The following is a 19082-nucleotide window of genomic DNA, read 5'->3' as shown; positions in this document are numbered from 1 at the left end:
TGTGTTATTGTGGGAGAACCCTGGGGTTGTGCAACCTTGGGGGTCGTCTCGGGTCGTCCTCTATGTGGGGTTGGCACGTTCTCCCCGTGTCTGTGGTGGGTTTTCTCCGGGTGCTAAGGTTTCCCCCCACCATCAGAAAGACATGCATGTTAGGGTTAATACTCCTGTCTGTGCCCCTGACAAGGCATGGCAAGATGAACTGGAGTTGGTTCCCGGGTGCTGCACAGCAGCTGCCCACTGCGGCTAGCTACACAGCTTGGAGGGCTTACTTACCCCACAGGGATCAATAAAGTATATTTGCCTCTATTTCATAATAAATGTTGTTGCAACGACTTCAGTTTTCACATCACATAATGCACATAGCACCACGTGGTAAATGTGTTTCTCTTGTGTCTGTTTGTTGTGTTGGGAATGGTAAACGGTGGCCTGCATCTCACCCGTAACTCTGCAGGTCAGACAGAGTAACTCTGCAGGTCAGACAGAGTAGCTCTGCAGGTCAGACAGAGAAACCCTGCAGGTCAGACAGAGAAACCCTGCAGGTCAGACAGAGTAACTCTGCAGGTCAGACAGGGTGACCCTGCAGGTCAGACAGAGTAACTCTGCAGATCAGACAGAGTAACCCTGCAGGTCAGACAGAGAAACCCTGCAGGTCAGACAGAGTAACTCTGCAGGTCAGACAGGGTGACCCTGCAGGTCAGACAGAGTAACTCTGCAGGTCAGACAGAGTAGCTCTGCAGGTCAGACAGAGAAACCCTGCAGGTCAGACAGAGAAACCCTGCAGGTCAGACAGAGTAACTCTGCAGGTCAGACAGGGTGACCCTGCAGGTCAGACAGAGTAACTCTGCAGATCAGACAGAGTAGCTCTGCAGATCAGACAGAGTAACTCTGCAGGTCAGACAGGGTGACCCTGCAGGTCAGACAGAGAAACCCTGCAGTTCAGACAGAGTAACTCTGCAGGTCAGACAGAGTAGCTCTGCAGGTCAGACAGAGAAACCCTGCAGGTCAGACAGAGAAACCCTGCAGGTCAGACAGAGTAACTCTGCAGGTCAGACAGGGTGACCCTGCAGGTCAGACAGAGTAACTCTGCAGATCAGACAGAGTAGCTCTGCAGATCAGACAGAGTAACTCTGCAGGTCAGACAGGGTGACCCTGCAGGTCAGACAGAGAAACCCTGCAGTTCAGACAGAGTAACTCTGCAGATCAGACAGAGAAACCCTGCAGTTCAGACAGAGAAACCCTGCAGGTCAGACAGAGTAACTCTGCAGATCAGACAGAGAAACCCTGCAGGTCAGACAGAGTAACTCTGCAGATCAGACAGAGAAACCCTGCAGTTCAGACAGAGAAACCCTGCAGGTCAGACAGAGAAACCCTGCAGTTCAGACAGAGTAACTCTGCAGATCAGACAGAGAAACCCTGCAGGTCCGACAGAGTAACTCTGCAGATCAGACAGAGTAACCCTGCAGGTCAGACAGAGAAACCCTGCAGGTCAGACAGAGTAACTCTGCAGATCAGACAGAGTAACCCTGCAGATCAGACAGAGTAACCCTGCAGGTCAGACAGAGAAACCCTGCAGTTCAGACAGAGTAACTCTGCAGATCAGACAGAGAAACCCTGCAGGTCAGACAGAGTAACTCTGCAGATCAGACAGAGAAACCCTGCAGGTCAGACAGAGTAACTCTGCAGATCAGACGGAGTAGCTCTGCAGGTCAGATGGAGTAACCCTGCAGGTCAGAAAGAGTAACTCTAAAGGTCAGACAGATTAACCCTGCAGGTCAGACAGAGTAACTGCAGAGTAACTCTGCAGGTCAGACAGAGTAACTCTGCAGGTCAGATAGAGTGACCCTGCAGGTCAGACAGAGTAACTCTGCAGGTCAGACAGAGTAACTCTGCAGGTCAGACAGAGTAACTCTGCAGGTCAGATAGAGTGACCCTGCTGATCAGACAGAGTAACTCTGCAGGTCAGACAGAGTGACCCTGCAGGTCAGACAGAGTAACTCTGCAGGTCAGACAGAGTGACCCTGCAGGTCAGACAGAGTAACTCTGCAGGTATGACAGAGTAACTCTGCAGGTCAGACAGAGTGACCCTGGAGGTCAGACAGTAACACTGCAGGTCAGACAGAGTGACCCTGCAGGTCAGACAGAGTAGCTCTAAAGGTCAGACAGAGTAACCCTGCAGGTCAGACAGAGTAACTCTGCAGGTCAGACAGAGTAGCTCTGCAAGTCAGACAGAGTAACCCTGCAGGTCAGACAGAGTAACTCTGCAGGTCAGACAGAGTAACCCTGCAGGTCAGACAGAGTGACCCTGCAGGTCAGACAGAGTAACTCTGCAGGTATGAGAGAGTAGCTCTGCAGGTCAGACAGAGTGACCCTGCAGGTCAGACAGAGTAACCCTGCAGGTCAGACAGAGTAGCTCTGCAGGTCAGACAGAGTAACCCTGCAGGTCAGACAGAGTAGCTCTGCAGGTCAGATAGAGTAGCTCTGCAGGTCAGACAGAGTAGCTCTGCAGGTCAGACAGAGTGACCCTGCTGATCAGACAGAGTAACCCTGCAGGTCAGACAGAGTGACCCTGCAGGTCAGACAGAGTAACTCTGCAGGTCAGACAGAGTAGCTCTGCAGGTCAGACAGAGTGACCCTGGAGGTCAGACACAGTAACTCTGCAGGTCAGACAGAGTAGCTCTGCAGGTCAGACAGAGTAACCCTGCAGGTCAGACAGAGTAGCTCTGCAGGTCAGACAGATTAACCTTGCAGGTCAGACAGAGTAACTGCAGAGTAACTCTGCAGGTCAGACAGAGTAACTCTGCAGGTCAGATAGAGTGACCCTGCTGATCAGAGTAACTCTGCAGGTCAGACAGAGTAACTCTGCAGGTCAGACAGATTAACCCTGCAGGTCAGACAGAGTAACTCTGCAGAGTAACTCTGCAGGTCAGACAGAGTAACTCTGCAGGTCAGACAGAGTGACCCTGCAGGTCAGACAGAGTAACTCTGCAGGTCTGACAGAGTGACCCTGCAGGTCAGACAGAGTAACTCTGCAGGTCAGACAGAGTAACCCTGCAGGTCAGACAGAGTAACTCTGCAGGTCAGACAGAGTAGCTCTGCAGGTCAGACAGAGTAACCCTGCAGGTCAGACAGAGTAGCTCTGCAGGTCAGACAGAGTAGCTCTGCAGGTCAGACAGAGTAACCCTGCAGGTCAGACAGAGTAAAGACTGCATGGAAGAAGTGTTTCTGGTTGTTATTTTGAAGCGGTCCAGATGTATCAGACAGTAAGCACGTGATCCCTGGGTGATTTATTGGCAAGGCCTGGTGGGAAGTGGCTGTTTGAGAGCTTATTGCTGCATCGTGCAATCCTGTTCACGGTTTTATAACAGCTAGACTTCAGGAAGAGTACAACACACTTTGAAAAGGCATTTGAAGTGTCCCTGCTAGTTAAGGGGCTTCAGCTGGGAAACCCTTTAAGATTCGAGTCCTTGACCTGCAACGTGCAGAAACTCAGCAGGCTGTTAAAGGGGCTCCTCTAAAGTTGGTAGTCTTGTACGATTGCCGGAGACGTGTTGGGAGTCCTTCAGGAGGGCCACATATGAGGTTCACGTTTCACATGTTCAAACGTAAGTGTTGTTGGATCCATGGAGCTGCAAATTATACACAGCCCCTCATCCATGTATTTAACCTGTGTCTACACCCCCTCATCCATGTATTTACCCTGTCTATATCCCCTCATCCATGTATTTACCCTGTGTCTATAGCCCCTCATGATCCATGTATTTACCCTGTCTATAGCCCTTCACCCATGTATTTGCCCTGTCTATAGCCCCTCACCCATGTATTTACCGCGTTTATAGCCCCTCATCCATGTATTTACCCTGTCTATAGCCCCTCACCCATGTATTTACCGTGTCTATAGCCCCTCATCCATGTATTTACCCTGTGTCTATGGCCCCTCACCCATGTATTTACCATGTCTATAGCCCCTCATCCATGTATTTACCCTGCGTCTATAGCCCCTCACCCATGTATTTACCCTGTGTCTGTACTGCTGTATGGAGTACTGCAGGTGTATGGTAGCAGTGTAGTACTGCAGACACATATTGGCAATATTTGGTTTCTTTAACAAATATTTTTTACAATAAATCTGTTATAATATTGCCAAACGTTTTTATTCACGAAAAAAATCACAAACAAAAAAAACTTTTTTTGTTGTTTTCTTGAAAGAAATTGAACAACATGTTAAACTCGTTTATTTTTCTACAAACAAAAAGGTGTCAACACTTTTAATTCATGTATGTCTTCTAATATCTTTATACAGGCATTCCACAGGGTTCGGTTCTGGGTCCTCTCCTTTTCTCCCTGTACACAACATCCCTGGGTTCTGTTATTCGCTCGCATGACTTCTCTCACCATTGTTATGCCGATGACACCCAGCTGATCTTGTCCTTTCCTCCCTCTGACACACAAGTAGAGACACGCATTGCTGCGTGCTTGACTGACATCTCGGAGTGGATGGCGACACACCACCTGAAGCTCAATCTGGACAAGTCAGAGCTGATGTTCCTCCCGGGGAAAGGTTGCCCACACTGAGACCTGGCCATCACCATTGACAACACTGTGGTGACGCCAACTCGGACTGTGAGGAATCTGGGTGTGATCCTGGACGACCAACTGTCGTTTGCAGCAAACGTTGCATCGGTTGCTCGCTCCTGCAGATTTCTCCTCTATAACATCAGGAGGATTTGCCCTTTCCTCACCGGCAAGACGGCACAGGTGCTCATCCAGGCTCTGGTCATCTCCCGGCTGGACTACGGCAACTCCCTCCTTGCTGGTGCCCCGGCCTCCAGCCATCAGACCTCTAGAGCTTGTTCAACAGTGGTGGAATGAACTCCCCACTGATGTCAGGACAGTGGAGTCGCTGCCCATCTTTTGGCGCAGGTTGAAAACTCACCTCTTCAAGAACTACTACCCTGTTAATTGCTCGTAGCATTTATTGTATTCACTCATTTAGAAAAAAAAATCTCTTTCTTGCGCTTTTACTTTAGCACTGGTTTTGCTCTTAGATGCTTGTTTAGATGCACTTCTGACCTCTGATGACTAGTAGTTCTCCTGATCTCCTACGTTAAAGTCGCTTTGGATAAAAGCGTCGGCTAAATGACTGTAATGTCATGTCATGTAATGTAATGAGCCACCCGGGGAATGAACCGGTTGTAAAAGTTCACCATGCCCAGGAACTCCTGCAGGGACTTCACCCTGTTCGGGCGTGGGAACCTGGTGACGGCGTCCCCCTTGTCGGGGAAGGGGGTTGCTCCGTCCTTTGTAACCCGGTACCCGAGGAAATCAATGGTTGGCAGGCCCAACTGGCACTCTGCCGGGTTGACGATGAGCCCATGCTGGCTGAGCCGTTCGAACAGCTGCCGGAGGTGGACCAGGTGCTCCGCTGCAGACGTACTGGCCACGAGAATGTCGTCCAGGTATCCAAAGGAATTGAATCAAGTGCAACTGGACTTGGTATATATCCGTGAAGACGTTTTGCCTCTCATCCAAGAGGCTTCCTCAGTTCGTGCCTTTCTGACTAGACCAAGCTACTCTGACTGGCTGGTGATGAAACTCAGAAATTTAGCCTCTTTGGAGTCGTTATCAGAGCTGCGGCTAAATATCTGAGTTTCATCACCAGCCAGTCAGAGTAGCTGAATTTGCATATTTCCTGTTCAATTAGAGGGGAGATATGCGAGTTGAGGCAGCGAGGAGCGGAGCCTCACCTTGGATTGCACAATCCCTCACAAACTGGGTTGAGCGCGTGCCTTTCGCTTTCTCACTGTTTGTCACCAATGTCATGTTTGTAGACACTTTTATTATATGTCCTCACTTTCCTTAAAATAGTTAATGTATTTCATGTATGTGTATAACATATGTAGTCTTGCTGATCTTACAGAAAACCGCACTAAAAAAGCACGAGATGAGGCAGCCAGTACCTCTGCCTCACTGAAGGGGGCGTATGCGTGAGCCCTTGGGTTTACAGGATGCTTTCTTCTTCTGCTGTTGCTCTTCTTTAACGCAGAGTCAAGTTCACTACAGCAGTTTGTTTATTTTGAAGAAAAATTCTGACTGCAACAATGGTAGATTCTCTATCTAAGCTCAAAAGTTTCTCAAAACTGGACTTTCAGTCAAAAAGCGAAGTGATAGACGATGGACCTCATTAATGCAACAACCTGCTCCCTAGCCAAACAGGAAGTGGCTCTTCTAATCGTGGCAACTAGAACTATTCCTTGCTTTTGCTGAGAAAGATGGCAGGTTAGCTAGACATCTGGAGACATCCACTGTGCTTTCTGGCTTGTCACACAGAATTCAGCACGATTTAATTGAAGCATCGGTGATGTGATTAGAAATGATATCAAAAAGGGGATGAACGCAGCCCCATTTGTTGCTGTAGAAGTAGACGAGACAACGGACGTCACAAACAAAGCCAAATGAGCGGTGAATTGAAGCTACTATACTGGGTTCATATATTTGTAAATCTGACTCTGGAAAAGTCAGCGCCTCACCAGCCACCAGCCTCACCGGCCACCAGCCTCACCGCACGTCGCTGGCTGCTGCCCCGGAAGCTTCGGTCTCCATGGCTCACGCCGGGGTCACCAACGTGGAGGACGAGAGAAAGGAGACCAGACCACTTCTCCTGTTGACCACGCAGCCGGGGGGTCGCTTATTTCCTCCAACCAAAACCAAGTCCGCAGTTCATTCTGCTAAACCCCAGCCTCGTGTCTACCCACAATCCCCCTCGCTAACCCCGCCCAATCCCCCTCGCTAACCCCGCCCAATCCCCCTTGCTAACCCCGCCCACTGTCTTAAAGGGCCCGTCAATATGTAACCTGCAAGTAGGTCACTACAACAGACTAGATGTTGATCTGGTCATGGTGGTGTTGTAAAATAAAGACAGACTAGATGTTGATCTGGTCATGGTGGTGTTGTAAAATAAAGACAGACTAGATGTTGATCTGGTCATGGTGGTGTTGTAAAATAAAGACAGACTAGATGTTGATCTGGTCATGGTGGTGGTGTAAAATAAAGACAGACTAGATGTTGATCTGGTCATGCTGGTGTTGTAAAATAAAGACAGACTAGATGTTGATCTGTTCATGGTGGTGCTGTAAAATAAAGACAGACTAGATGTTGATCTGGTCATGGTGGTGTTGTAAAATAAAGACAGACTAGATGGTGATCTGGTCATGGTGGTGGTGTAAAATAAAGACAGACTAGATGTTGATCTGTTCATGGTGGGGTTGTAAAATAAAGACAGACTAGATGTTGATCTGGTCATGGTGGTGTTGTAAAATAAAGACAGACTAGATGTTGATCTGTTCATGGTGGGGTTGTAAAATAAAGACAGACTAGATGTTGATCTGGTCATGGTGGTGTTGTAAAATAAAGACAGACTAGATGTTGATCTGTTCATGGTGGTGTTGTAAAATAAAGACAGACTAGATGTTGATCTGGTCATGGTGTTGTAAAATAAAGACAGACTAGATGTTGATCTGTTCATGGTGGTGTTGTAAAATAAAGACAGACTAGATGTTGATCTGGTCATGGTGGTGTTGTAAAATAAAGACAGACTAGATGTTGATCTGGTCATGGTGGTGTTGTAAAATAAAGACAGACTAGATGTTGATCTGTTCATAGTGGTGTTATAAAATAAAGACAGACTAGATGTTGATCTGGTCATGGTGTTGTAAAATAAAGACAGACTAGATGTTGATCTGGTCATGGTGGTGTTGTAAAATAAAGACAGACTAGATGTTGATCTGGTCATGGTGGTGTTGTAAAATAAAGACAGACTAGATGTTGATCTGTTCATGGTGGTGTTGTAAAATAAAGACAGACTAGATGGTGATCTGGTCATGGTGGTGTTGTAAAATAAAGACAGACTAGATGGTGATCTGTTCATGGTGGTGTTGTAAAATAAAGACAGACTAGATGTTGATCTGTTCATGGTGGTGTTGTAAAATAAAGACAGACTAGATGGTGATCTGTTCATGGTGGTGTTGTAAAATAAAGACAGACTAGATGGTGATCTGTTCATGGTGGTGTTGTAAAATAAAGACAGACTAGATGTTGATCTGTTCATGGTGGTGTTGTAAAATAAAGACAGACTAGATGTTGATCTGGTCATGGTGGTGTTGTAAAATAAAGACAGACTAGATGTTGATCTGGTCATGGTGGTGTTGTAAAATAAAGACAGACTAGATGTTGATCTGGTCATGGTGGTGTTGTAAAATAAAGACAGACTAGATGTTGATCTGTTCATGGTGTTGTAAAATAAAGACAGACTAGATGTTGATCTGTTCATGGTGTTGTAAAATAAAGACAGACTAGATGGTGATCTGGTCATGGTGGTGTTGTAAAATAAAGACAGACTAGATGGTGATCTGGTCATGGTGTTGTTGTAAAATAAAGACAGACTAGATGTTGATCTGTTCATGGTGGTGTTGTAAAATAAAGACAGACTAGATGGTGATCTGGTCATGGTGGTGTTGTAAAATAAAGACAGACTAGATGTTGATCTGGTCATGGTGTTATTGTAAAATAAAGACAGACTAGATGTTGATCTGGTCATGGTGTTATTGTAAAATAAAGACAGACTAGATGTTGATCTGGTCATGGTGTTGTAAAATAAAGACAGACTAGATGTTGATCTGGTCATGGTGGTGTTGTAAAATAAAGACAGACTAGATGTTGATCTGGTCATGGTGGTGTTGTAAAATAAAGACAGACTAGATGTTGATCTGTTCATAGTGGTGTTATAAAATAAAGACAGACTAGATGTTGATCTGGTCATGGTGGTGTTGTAAAATAAAGACAGACTAGATGTTGATCTGGTCATGGTGGTGTTGTAAAATAAAGACAGACTAGATGTTGATCTGGTCATGGTGTTGTAAAATAAAGACAGACTAGATGTTGATCTGTTCATGGTGTTGTTGTAAAATAAAGACAGACTAGATGTTGATCTGTTCATGGTGGTGTTGTAAAATAAAGACAGACTAGATGGTGATCTGGTCATGGTGGTGTTGTAAAATAAAGACAGACTAGATGTTGATCTGTTCATAGTGGTGTTATAAAATAAAGACAGACTAGATGTTGATCTGGTCATGGTGGTGTTGTAAAATAAAGACAGACTAGATGTTGATCTGGTCATGGTGGTGTTGTAAAATAAAGACAGACTAGATGTTGATCTGGTCATGGTGTTGTAAAATAAAGACAGACTAGATGTTGATCTGTTCATGGTGTTGTTGTAAAATAAAGACAGACTAGATGTTGATCTGTTCATGGTGTTGTTGTAAAATAAAGACAGACTAGATACCTGCCATCACCCGATATCTGCCTTGACCCAAAGGACTCCCAGAAGGACTCCCAGAAGGACTCCCAGAAGGACTCTTCTCCGCATGAAAGAATTAAACTTCCTTTAAAAAAAAGATGGCCGACCTTACAAGTTTATAAATGCACCTTCACTTACAAAACAGCGCTGCTTTTGAGCAATTTACAATTAAAATCTGAAATTAGCCCCGCCCCTTCCCCCGTGGCAGCCTATGGCCTGCTGCACGTCATCAATGTAAAAAAAATAACTGATTGGTTGACAGGTGAACATCATGAAGACGTCTGTCACACTGACATTTACACAGACACGTCTTCCAGAGTCGCAATAAAGCAACCGACCGTCAGGCAGCCAGGCCGGCCGCCAGGGCGGCGCCACACGAAAGAGTCACACATCCTGTAGCTGCATAAGAACAAGTGTAAGAAAGCCAGTCTGCGTGTTTGCAGTAAATATCACACAGGGTCTCTATGTACAAATATGTACAGACGTACGTTCTGTCTGTTACTACACAGTACAGCACAGTACAATATAGTACAGCACAGCACAGTATAGCACAGTACAGGACAGTATAGTACAGTACAGCACAGTACTGTATAGTATAGTACAGCGCAGTACAGTATAGTACAGTACAGCACAGTATAGTACAGTACATTATAGTACAGCGCAGTGCAGTATAGTATAGTACAGCGCAGTACAGTATAGCACAGTACAGCACAGTATAGTATAGTACAGCACAGTACAGCACAGTACAGTATAGTACAGTACAGTATAGTACAGCACAGTACATAATAGTACAGCACAGTACAGTATAGTACAGCACAGTATAGTATAGTACAGCGCAGTACAGTACAGTACAGTATAGTACATTAAAGTACAGTATAGAACAGTACAGTTCATTACAGTACATGAAGCGGTTCTCGGACTCAGAGTCCAGACCTCCTGCCAGGTCTGATGTCAGTGTCCTCCAGCAGGAAGAGTCCTGGTCTCATCTGGTGCATCGTTCCCATGGTGTACTCGTGGTCTCTATCTTAACTGATCGGATCAGAGATGGTGAGACGGAGGATGAATCCTGAACTGGTCGGAAACCAGAACCCTCCTCCCTCCTCTCCGGCCACTCCCTCCGTGTCTCTCCTCATCCTCTCACAGAGATCTTGTTTTCCACAGCGGCCAGCATAGCAGACAATCGGGAATTCTCATTGGCCAGGAGCTTGGACGGCTCGTCAAACTCCACAACCTGAACCAATCAGATCACAACAGACTTCAGCTCAGGTGCACTTGCCTCTCCCTTTAATTCAACTCTTTTATTTTGCCCCCTTTTTTCTCTCCAACTGTACTTGTCCAGTCACCCCACTCTTCCGAGCCGTCCCGGTCTCTGCTCCACCCCTCTGCCGATCCGGGGAGGGCTGCAAACTACCACATGCCTCCTCCCATACATGTGGAGTCACCAGCCGCTTCTTTTCACCCGACAGTGAGGAGTTTCACCAGGGGGACGTAGCGCGTGGGAGGATCACGCTATTCCCCCCAGTTCCCCCTCCCCGCAGAACAGGCGCCCCGACCAACCAGAGGAGGCGCTAGTGCAGCGACCGGGACACATACCCACATCCGGCTTCTCACCCGCAGACACAGCCAATTGTGTCTGTAGGGATGCCCGACCAAGCCGGAGGCAACATGGGGATTCGAACCGGCGATCCCTGTGTTGGTAGGCAACAGAACAGACCGCTACGCCACCCGGACGCCCAATTCAACCCTGTTACAGTCTCATTCTACAATCACTGTTTCTTCATTCTTACTGATGTCGTTATTGACTACAGTAACACTGATGGACTAAATGCTGTCATGCCAACATGAATAAAGTACAGAACTGGTATAGACCCAGTAGGTCCACTAGGGCTACAGTTCAGTACTGGTTCTGAACCGTAGACCCAGTATATCCAGTATGGGTACCTTTCCCTGGTTGAGCACCATGATGCGGTCACAGTTGAGGATGGTGTGCAGGCGGTGGGCGATGGTCAGGGTGGTGCAGTCCTGGAAGGAGTTCCTGATGGTCTCCTGGATCAGAGTGTCCGTCTCCGTGTCCATCGCTGCTGTGGCCTCATCCAGGATCAACACCTGGGGACAACCAGCCGATCACAGGTCGACACCTGAGGACAACTGTCTTGGTTTGGTTGAACCCGCCTCCCTCATGTGTGAGTCTCCCTCTCTTACTCACCTTACACTGTCTGAGCAGAGCCCTGGCAACACACAGGAGCTGTCGCTCCCCCACCGAGAAGTTCTCCCCGTTCTCCAACACCTCCGACTCCAGCTTCAGAGGCAGCTGGGACACCTACACACACACACACACACACACACACACACACACACACACACACCAATAAGATTCTAATTAAAGATAACTTGTCCCTCATGTGGGTCTATGTGTGTATGTAGTGTGTAGTATGAGGTGTGTGTGTGTAGTGTGCAGTATGAGGTGTGTATTCATTGTGCAGTATGAGGTGTGTATGTAGTGAGTAGTATGAGGTGTGTGTGTGGTGTGCAGTATGAGGTGTGTATTCATTGTGCAGTATGAGGTGTGTGTGTAGTGTGCAGTATGAGGTGTGTGTGTAGTATGATGTGTGTATTTAGTGTGTAGTATGAGGTGTGTATGTAGTGAGTAGTATGAGGTGTGTGTGTGTGTAGTGTGCAGTATGAGGTGTGTATTCAGTGTGCAGTATGCGGTGTGTGTGTAGTGTACAGTATGGGGTGTGTGTGTAGTGTGTAGTATGATGTGTGTATTTAGTGTGTAGTATGAGGTGTGTGTGTAGTGTGCAGTATGAGGTGTGTATTCATTGTGCAGTATGAGGTGTGTGTGTAGTGTGCAGTATGATGTGTGTATTCATTGTGCAGTATGAGGTGTGTGTGTAGTGTGCAGTATGAGGTGTGTGTGTAGTGTGCAGTATGAGGTGTGTATTCATTGTGCAGTATGAGGTGTGTGTGTAGTGTGCAGTATGAGGTGTGTGTGTAGTGTGCAGTATGATGTGTGTATTCATTGTGCAGTATGAGGTGTGTATTTAGTGTGCAGTTTGAGGTGTGTGTGTGTAGTGTGCAGTATGAGGTGTGTATTCATTGTGCAGTATGAGGTGTGTGTGTAGTGTGTAGTATGATGTGTGTATGTAGTGTGTAGTATGATGTGTGTATTTAGTGTGTAGTATGAGGTGTGTATGTAGTGAGTAGTCTGAGGTGTGTATGTAGTGTGCAGTATGAGGTGTGTGTGTAGTGTGTAGTATGATGTGTGTATTTAGTGTGTAGTATGAGGTGTGTATGTAGTGAGTAGTATGAGGTGTGTGTGTGTAGTGTGCAGTATGAGGTGTGTATTCAGTGTGCAGTATGAGGTGTGTGTGTAGTGTGCAGTATGAGGTGAGTGTGTAGTGTGTAGTATGATGTGTGTATTTAGTGTGTAGTATGAGGTGTGTATGTAGTGAGTAGTCTGAGGTGTGTGTGTGTAGTGTGTAGTATGAGGTGTGTATGTAGTGAGTAGTATGGGGTGTGTGTGTGTAGTGTGTCCTTGGTGGACTCACACAGGTAGCCTCGCAGGTCTTTACCCAGTTCGGTCTTAACACAATGAGGGCTGACGCTACAGCGCAGCTGTGGTACTAGCCAGATGTAGTGTGCAGTACTGAGTGGTGCTGATGTAGTATTGTGGTACTCACACAGTCCTTCATGTGAGTTCTGTCCAAGGCGTCCCAGACCTGCTCCTCTCCGTACTGAGCAAAGGGATCCAGGTTGGATCTGGAAACACACACCAGCAGAAAACATGAACATTACATCTAAAATTATACAAATACATGATAGTTACACTTTAAATACTTTATATTTACACTTTAGATACTTTGTATTTACACTTTAGATACATTATATTTACACTTTAAATATATTTACACTTTAGATACTTTATATTTACACTTTAAATATATTTACACTTTAGATACATTATATTTACACTTTAGTATATTTACACTTTAGATACTTTATATTTACACTTTAGATACTTTATATTTACACTTTAGATATATTTACACTTTAGATACATTATATTTACACTTTAGATATATTTACACTTTAGATACTTTATATTTACACTTTAGATACATTATATTTACACTTAAAATATATTTACACTTTAGATACTTTATATTTACACTTTAGATACTTTATATTTACACTTTAGATACATTGTAGTTACACTTTAGATACATTATATTTACACTTTAGATATATTATATTTACACTTTAGATACATTGTAGTTACACTTTAGATACATTATATTTACACTTTAGATACTTTATATTTACACTTTAGATATATTTACACTTTAGATACATTATATTTACCCTTTAGATATATTTACGCTTTAGATACTTTATATTTACACTTTAGATATATTTACACTTTAGATACATTGTAGTTACACTTTAGATACATTATATTTACACTTTAGATACTTTATATTTACACTTTAAATATATTTACACTTTAGATACTTTATATTTACACTTTAGATATATTTACACTTTAGATACATTATATTTACACTTTAGATATATTTACGCTTTAGATACTTTATATTTACACTTTAGACACTTTATATTTACACTTTAGATATATTTACACTTTAGATATATTTACACTTTAGATACATTATATTTACACTTTAGATACTTTATATTTACACTTTAGATATATTTACACTTTAGATACTTTATATTTACACTTTAGATATATTTACACTTTAGATACATTATATTTACACTTTAGATATATTTACGCTTTAGATACTTTATATTTACACTTTAGACACTTTATATTTACACTTTAGATATATTTACACTTTAGATGTATTTACACTTTAGATATATTTACACTTTAGATACTTTATATTTACACTTTAGATATATTTACACTTTAGATATATTTACACTTTAGATACTTTATATTTACACTTTAGATATATTTACACTTTAGATACTTTATATTTACACTTTAGATATATTTACACTTTAGATAGCGTTTTAATCATGATCAATGGTAAATATTATTACTTTTTTTTTTTTTGGATTTCTCCCCTTTTTCTCCCCTAATTGTACTTGACCAATTACTCCACCCTTCCAAGCCATCCCGGTCTCTGCTCCACCCCCTCTGCTGATCCAGGGAGGGCTGCAGGGTAACACATGCCTCCTCCCATACATGTGGAGTCACCAGCCGCTTCTTTTCACCTGACAGTGAGGAGTTTCACCAGGGGGATGTAGCGCGGTTTATTCTGCTCCTGCACCGCCCCACATCAGCTCCTGTTTCCTCCTGCGACCTCCAGCTGCAGGATGCTGTAGAGAGGACCATCACTGGACTTCCACTTTCACTGAAAACTTCCTCACCGTTTGGTCCAACATGTCTCCACCAACCTGGCTGGTGTCAAAGTATCTCAGAGCTTCTGGTTTCCCCTGTTGCCTACCAAGGAGGACAGCAGCTGGGTGTACTGGGAATGCAGATAGTTTGGTGGGGTTTGAACCGGTGGACGGAGCGTGGCATCGCCATCTCTTGGTACTTTAAAGCTGCTTTTCATTTTATGGACGGGGGAAGCTCTCATCTGTTCCAGTCACTCAGTTTGTGCGACAGCATTTCCTTGACTGGGTCAACAGGTGGCGATGTTTCTTGACATTAAGTCCAACCGTCCTCTTCTCCTTCTTGTGTCTCCATAACGTTGGTAGCAAACCACAAATGATCAGCCATGTTTTCCTCTTGTCCATCGTCAGCAGGGGTCACTGGTTACCATGGAAATACCTCTTACCTCTCAGCTAGCCTGGTGGTACAGGGCTAACTTTTTAGCCTCAAAATTAGTCAGTCTCAGGGGCGTACGGGTAATGTAGCGGTCAATTCCGTTGCCTACCAACACTGGGATCCTGGTTCGAATCCCTGTGTTGCCTCCAGCTTGGCTGGGCGTCCCTAAAGACACAATTGGCCGTGTCTGTGGGTGGGAAGGCGGATGTGGGTATGTGTCCTGGTCACTGCACTAGCGCCTCCTCTGGTCGGTGGGGCGCCTGTTCAGGGGGGAGAGGGAACTGGGGGGAATAGTGTGATCCTCCCATGCGCTACGTCCCCCTGGTGAAACTCCTCACTGCCAGGTGAAAAGAAGCGGCTGGTGACTCCACATGTATGGGAGGAGGCATGTGGTAGTCTGCAGCCCTCCCCGGATCGGCAGAGGGGGTGGAGCAGAGACCGGGACGGCTCGGAAGAGTGGGGTAATTGGCCGGATATAATTGGGGGGAAAACATAAAAAAATGACCACATGGAGTTTTAATACTACACCATGTGACAACATACAAATCAATAAAACAAACACACAATATCAGATGTTCCATGGCAGTTTACAGCAGGAACAGACTGAAGAACATTACAAAGATCATCTAAGTTCAGGTCCTGCTGTAAGGTGCCTGTGACGTCTGTCAGCCACCAGCAACCAATCACATGCTCACGTGTCCTGCCTAAAGCGCTATTGGTGGAGGCGGGCTGAGCTGAGGTCAGCCATCGGTGGGTGATGTGCAGAGCTGGGTGGGTGTGTCTACCTGACTGTCCCGCTGAAGAGGACCGGCTCCTGAGGGATGATCGACAGCTTACTGCGGAGGTCGGCCAGGCCAATGTCGCAGATATTTACACCATCGATCCTGATGGAGCCACCACACAATTCAACCAGCCGGAAGAGAACCACACCCAGAGAAGACTTCCCTGTAGACAGACACACAGATAGACAGACAGGTAGAACACGAGTTAACCCTCCAGATAATTCCAGTTAGTCTGTTACAGGAACCTCAGAACCAAGCTTGAATCCTCCAGCCTGCCTGTCTGTGTAACCCCCATCTCTACTGGTTCTCTGTCACTCAGACCTGCTCTGTCCTTTAATATACTTTTGAACCACTCATGTATCAACAGTCTACGTTTCCATCCGTTAGACACATTATGAACAACACTACGTGCCAGAAGGGATTAAAAAGAGAAGGTTGTTCCAACACAGAACAGGGTTGGACCAAATATGGCTTGTAAAGAATCTAGGTGCGTATGCTTCATAAAAAAAAGATGCTTTATGGACCAAAGTCTACAGATATGTAGTTACCAAAACCCTCTTCTAATTTAATTATTCACGCTGTTCTCATTTGTTGGCTTTGACTTTAGCCTCTTGAATATGTAACTAAAAACAGAACCAGTTTGGACCCAAATGGAGATATCGCATTTAGACGGTTTATGTGGCTGGCAGGCGTGGTATAGGGCAGCGTTTCTCAAACCTCTCCTGGAGGACCACTTGTCCTGCATGGTTTAGATCTCTCCCTGCTCCAACACAGCTGATTCAAACGATCAACTCGTTATGAGCTCCCGAAGCTGCCTAATAACAAAACTGGTCATTTAAATCTGCTGTGTTGGAGCAGGGAGAGGTCTAAACCATGCAGGACAAGTGGTCCTCCAGGAGAGGTTTGAGAAATGCTGGTATAGGGTATATAAGGGGAGGAGCTCGGACATCAGGAGGGAGCTCGGAGTGGAGCCAGTTGAGGTGGTTCGGGCATCTGATTAGGATGCCTCCTGGGTGTCTTCCTTTGGAGGTTTTTCCGAGCATGGCCAACCGGGAGGAGACCCTGGGGTAGACCCAGAACTCGCTGGAGGGACTACATATCCAATCTGGCCTGGGAACGCCTTGGGATGCCCCAGGAGGAGCTGGAGGGTGTTGCTGGGGAGAGGGACGTCTGGAGTGCCCTACTTAGCTTGATGCCACCACAACCCGACCCCGGAGAAGCGGCTGAAGATGAGATGAATGAATGTGGCTGGCAGGCTGATTTCAAATCCTGACCAGTGTAGATCACTATAGACCAGTTTAGATTGGTGGAGAATAGTGTAGGGACCAGCACTGCCCATGGACTGCAATACCCATAACCCCCTGCTCAACCTCACAGGGGACCTCCACCCACCACCTCTCCTTTCACTGTAACATCATTGGATGTAACAGTACTGTATCTGGTGACACAATTTCGCTCTTAAAACTATGGCAGAATGGAAATTCCTTTTCTCTTGTGTAGAACCGTACGCATTTAGAGATGTTCTCTTCTGGAGGACAACGAGAACAAAGGACTACGTGTCTTCATATTACCACTGGGCCCCGGTTTTATTGGAAGATAACCCAGTTTAGTTCAGCTACTAACCGGCTGTGATAACCGGTTAACCTTTCCTGCAAGCTACACAGTTTCCACAGAAAGCGAAGGCCACTGGATCCCTTTCCACTTCTTAACATCGACATAGCTGCAACTTAGACCCCCTCAAGATCATCAGACGACAGACGGAACGCTGAGGATTTCCAGCTGAACAGCTGCCGGGAGAAAAGAAACTGTTTTCCATGGAGCCACGCTTCAACGGCTGACAACAAAGGACACACCTCTGGTGGCTGCGGAAGAGCCAAATCAGGCTGGTGTCTGGGCATAGTTAGTCTTAATGGTGTAGTTGCAAGATTTAGCCTTGGTGTTTCAGTGGCAGAGTTAGATTTAGTAGCTGGTCTAACTATCTCACGTGAGAGAAGTGTTGTTAGTTGAAATCATCCATGAGCTGCCCACTGTGAATCATGTAGGCATTCTTCTAACCTGTGCTGCTTTTTCTGGAACTCGCCCAAATGCTGTGTGGCAACCCCTTGCTTGAACTGAACCACCGTTCCACTTATCTGCTGGTGCAAAACCTAACCGGCGCCTCACTTTCTGTGTTTGCACGTCAGCCCTTGGGGCTGTTGATCAGCAGCTCCTTTCATGACTTTGAACTGACGATGTCAGTGGCTGGTGAACTTCCATCTTCTTTGGTTGGGGCAGACTACCACATGCCTCCTCTGATACACGTGGAGTCGCCGGCTGCTTCTTTTCACCTGACGGTGAGGAGTGGCACCAGGCGGACGTAGCGCGTGGGAGGATCACGCTATTCCCCCAGTTCCCCCTCCACCATGAACAGACGCCCCGACCGACCAGAGGAGGCGCTAGTGCAGCGACCTGGACACATAGCCCACATCCGGCTTCCCACCCACAGAAACGTCCAATTGTGTCTGTAGGGACGCCTGACCAAGCTGGAGCTAACACGGGGATTCCAACCAGCGATCCCCGTATTGCTAGGCTATGGAATAGACCGCTACACTACCCAGACGCCCCATCAATGTGGATATTAAGATCACCCAGGAGGAGATCGGCAGGTGAGATGGCACATAACTGGGTCAGAAAATCAGAGAATTCAGAGAGGAAGTAGGGGTTTCGCTTGGGGGTCGGCAGAGAACGGTGACCAAGGGAGTAGGAGCAGAGAGTCTAAAGGCAGGTAATGGAAATGGTGGCTGTTTTAATGTCCTTCCTGTAAACAGCAGCAACACCACTTCATCACCCCTCAAGATGAGGTTTATCAATGTATGGGAATCCTGTGGATGTGCTCTGGTTTAGTGAGAGATGGCCCAGGGGCTTATGCCAGGTTTCAGTGAGGTAGAGGAAATCAAGGTTATCTTCAGTTAGCAGAATGCCGCCACAATCTCTCCTCATCACCACCCCTTCTCTTCATTCCAATCATTATTACTATGATTATTACAGCAAGGACCTCCCAAAGGTCTGTGTAGGTGGCTGCTCTTTCCATCACGAGAGCAGAGTTCAAGCAAGAGTGGGCATTGTTTGGATGAATGGTGCAGCTGAGGCACCACACCAATAC

At 45.9% G+C, this 19082-nt stretch overlaps 1 protein-coding gene across 5 annotated transcripts in view; it reads right to left on the bottom strand.

Moving 5' to 3' along the window:
- Positions 1-9302: 9302 nt before the first annotated feature.
- abcc5 (ATP-binding cassette, sub-family C (CFTR/MRP), member 5) overlaps positions 9303-19082 on the bottom strand; it is a 48886-nt gene continuing 39106 nt past the window's right edge. For 4 of the 5 annotated variants that reach the window (XM_056284113.1, XM_056284115.1, XM_056284116.1 and 1 more), the window contains 5 exons: positions 15944-16103; positions 13036-13114; positions 11559-11672; positions 11294-11458; positions 9303-10583 (listed from right to left, as the gene is read on the bottom strand). In XM_056284113.1, the coding sequence (XP_056140088.1) occupies positions 10482-10583; positions 11294-11458; positions 11559-11672; positions 13036-13114; positions 15944-16103 (620 nt within the window). In that variant the 3' untranslated portion in view covers positions 9303-10481. Of the gene's footprint in view, positions 10584-11293; positions 11459-11558; positions 11673-13035; positions 13115-15943; positions 16104-19082 lie in introns of those variants that run through there. The other variant, XR_008810540.1, reaches the window with a different exon arrangement.

Source organism: Lampris incognitus, chromosome 7, assembly GCF_029633865.1.
Source record: "Lampris incognitus isolate fLamInc1 chromosome 7, fLamInc1.hap2, whole genome shotgun sequence".
Taxonomy (NCBI): domain Eukaryota; kingdom Metazoa; phylum Chordata; class Actinopteri; order Lampriformes; family Lampridae; genus Lampris; species Lampris incognitus.
The sequence above is the reverse complement of the archived record's forward strand: the minus strand, read 5'-3'. Positions and strand labels throughout refer to the sequence as shown.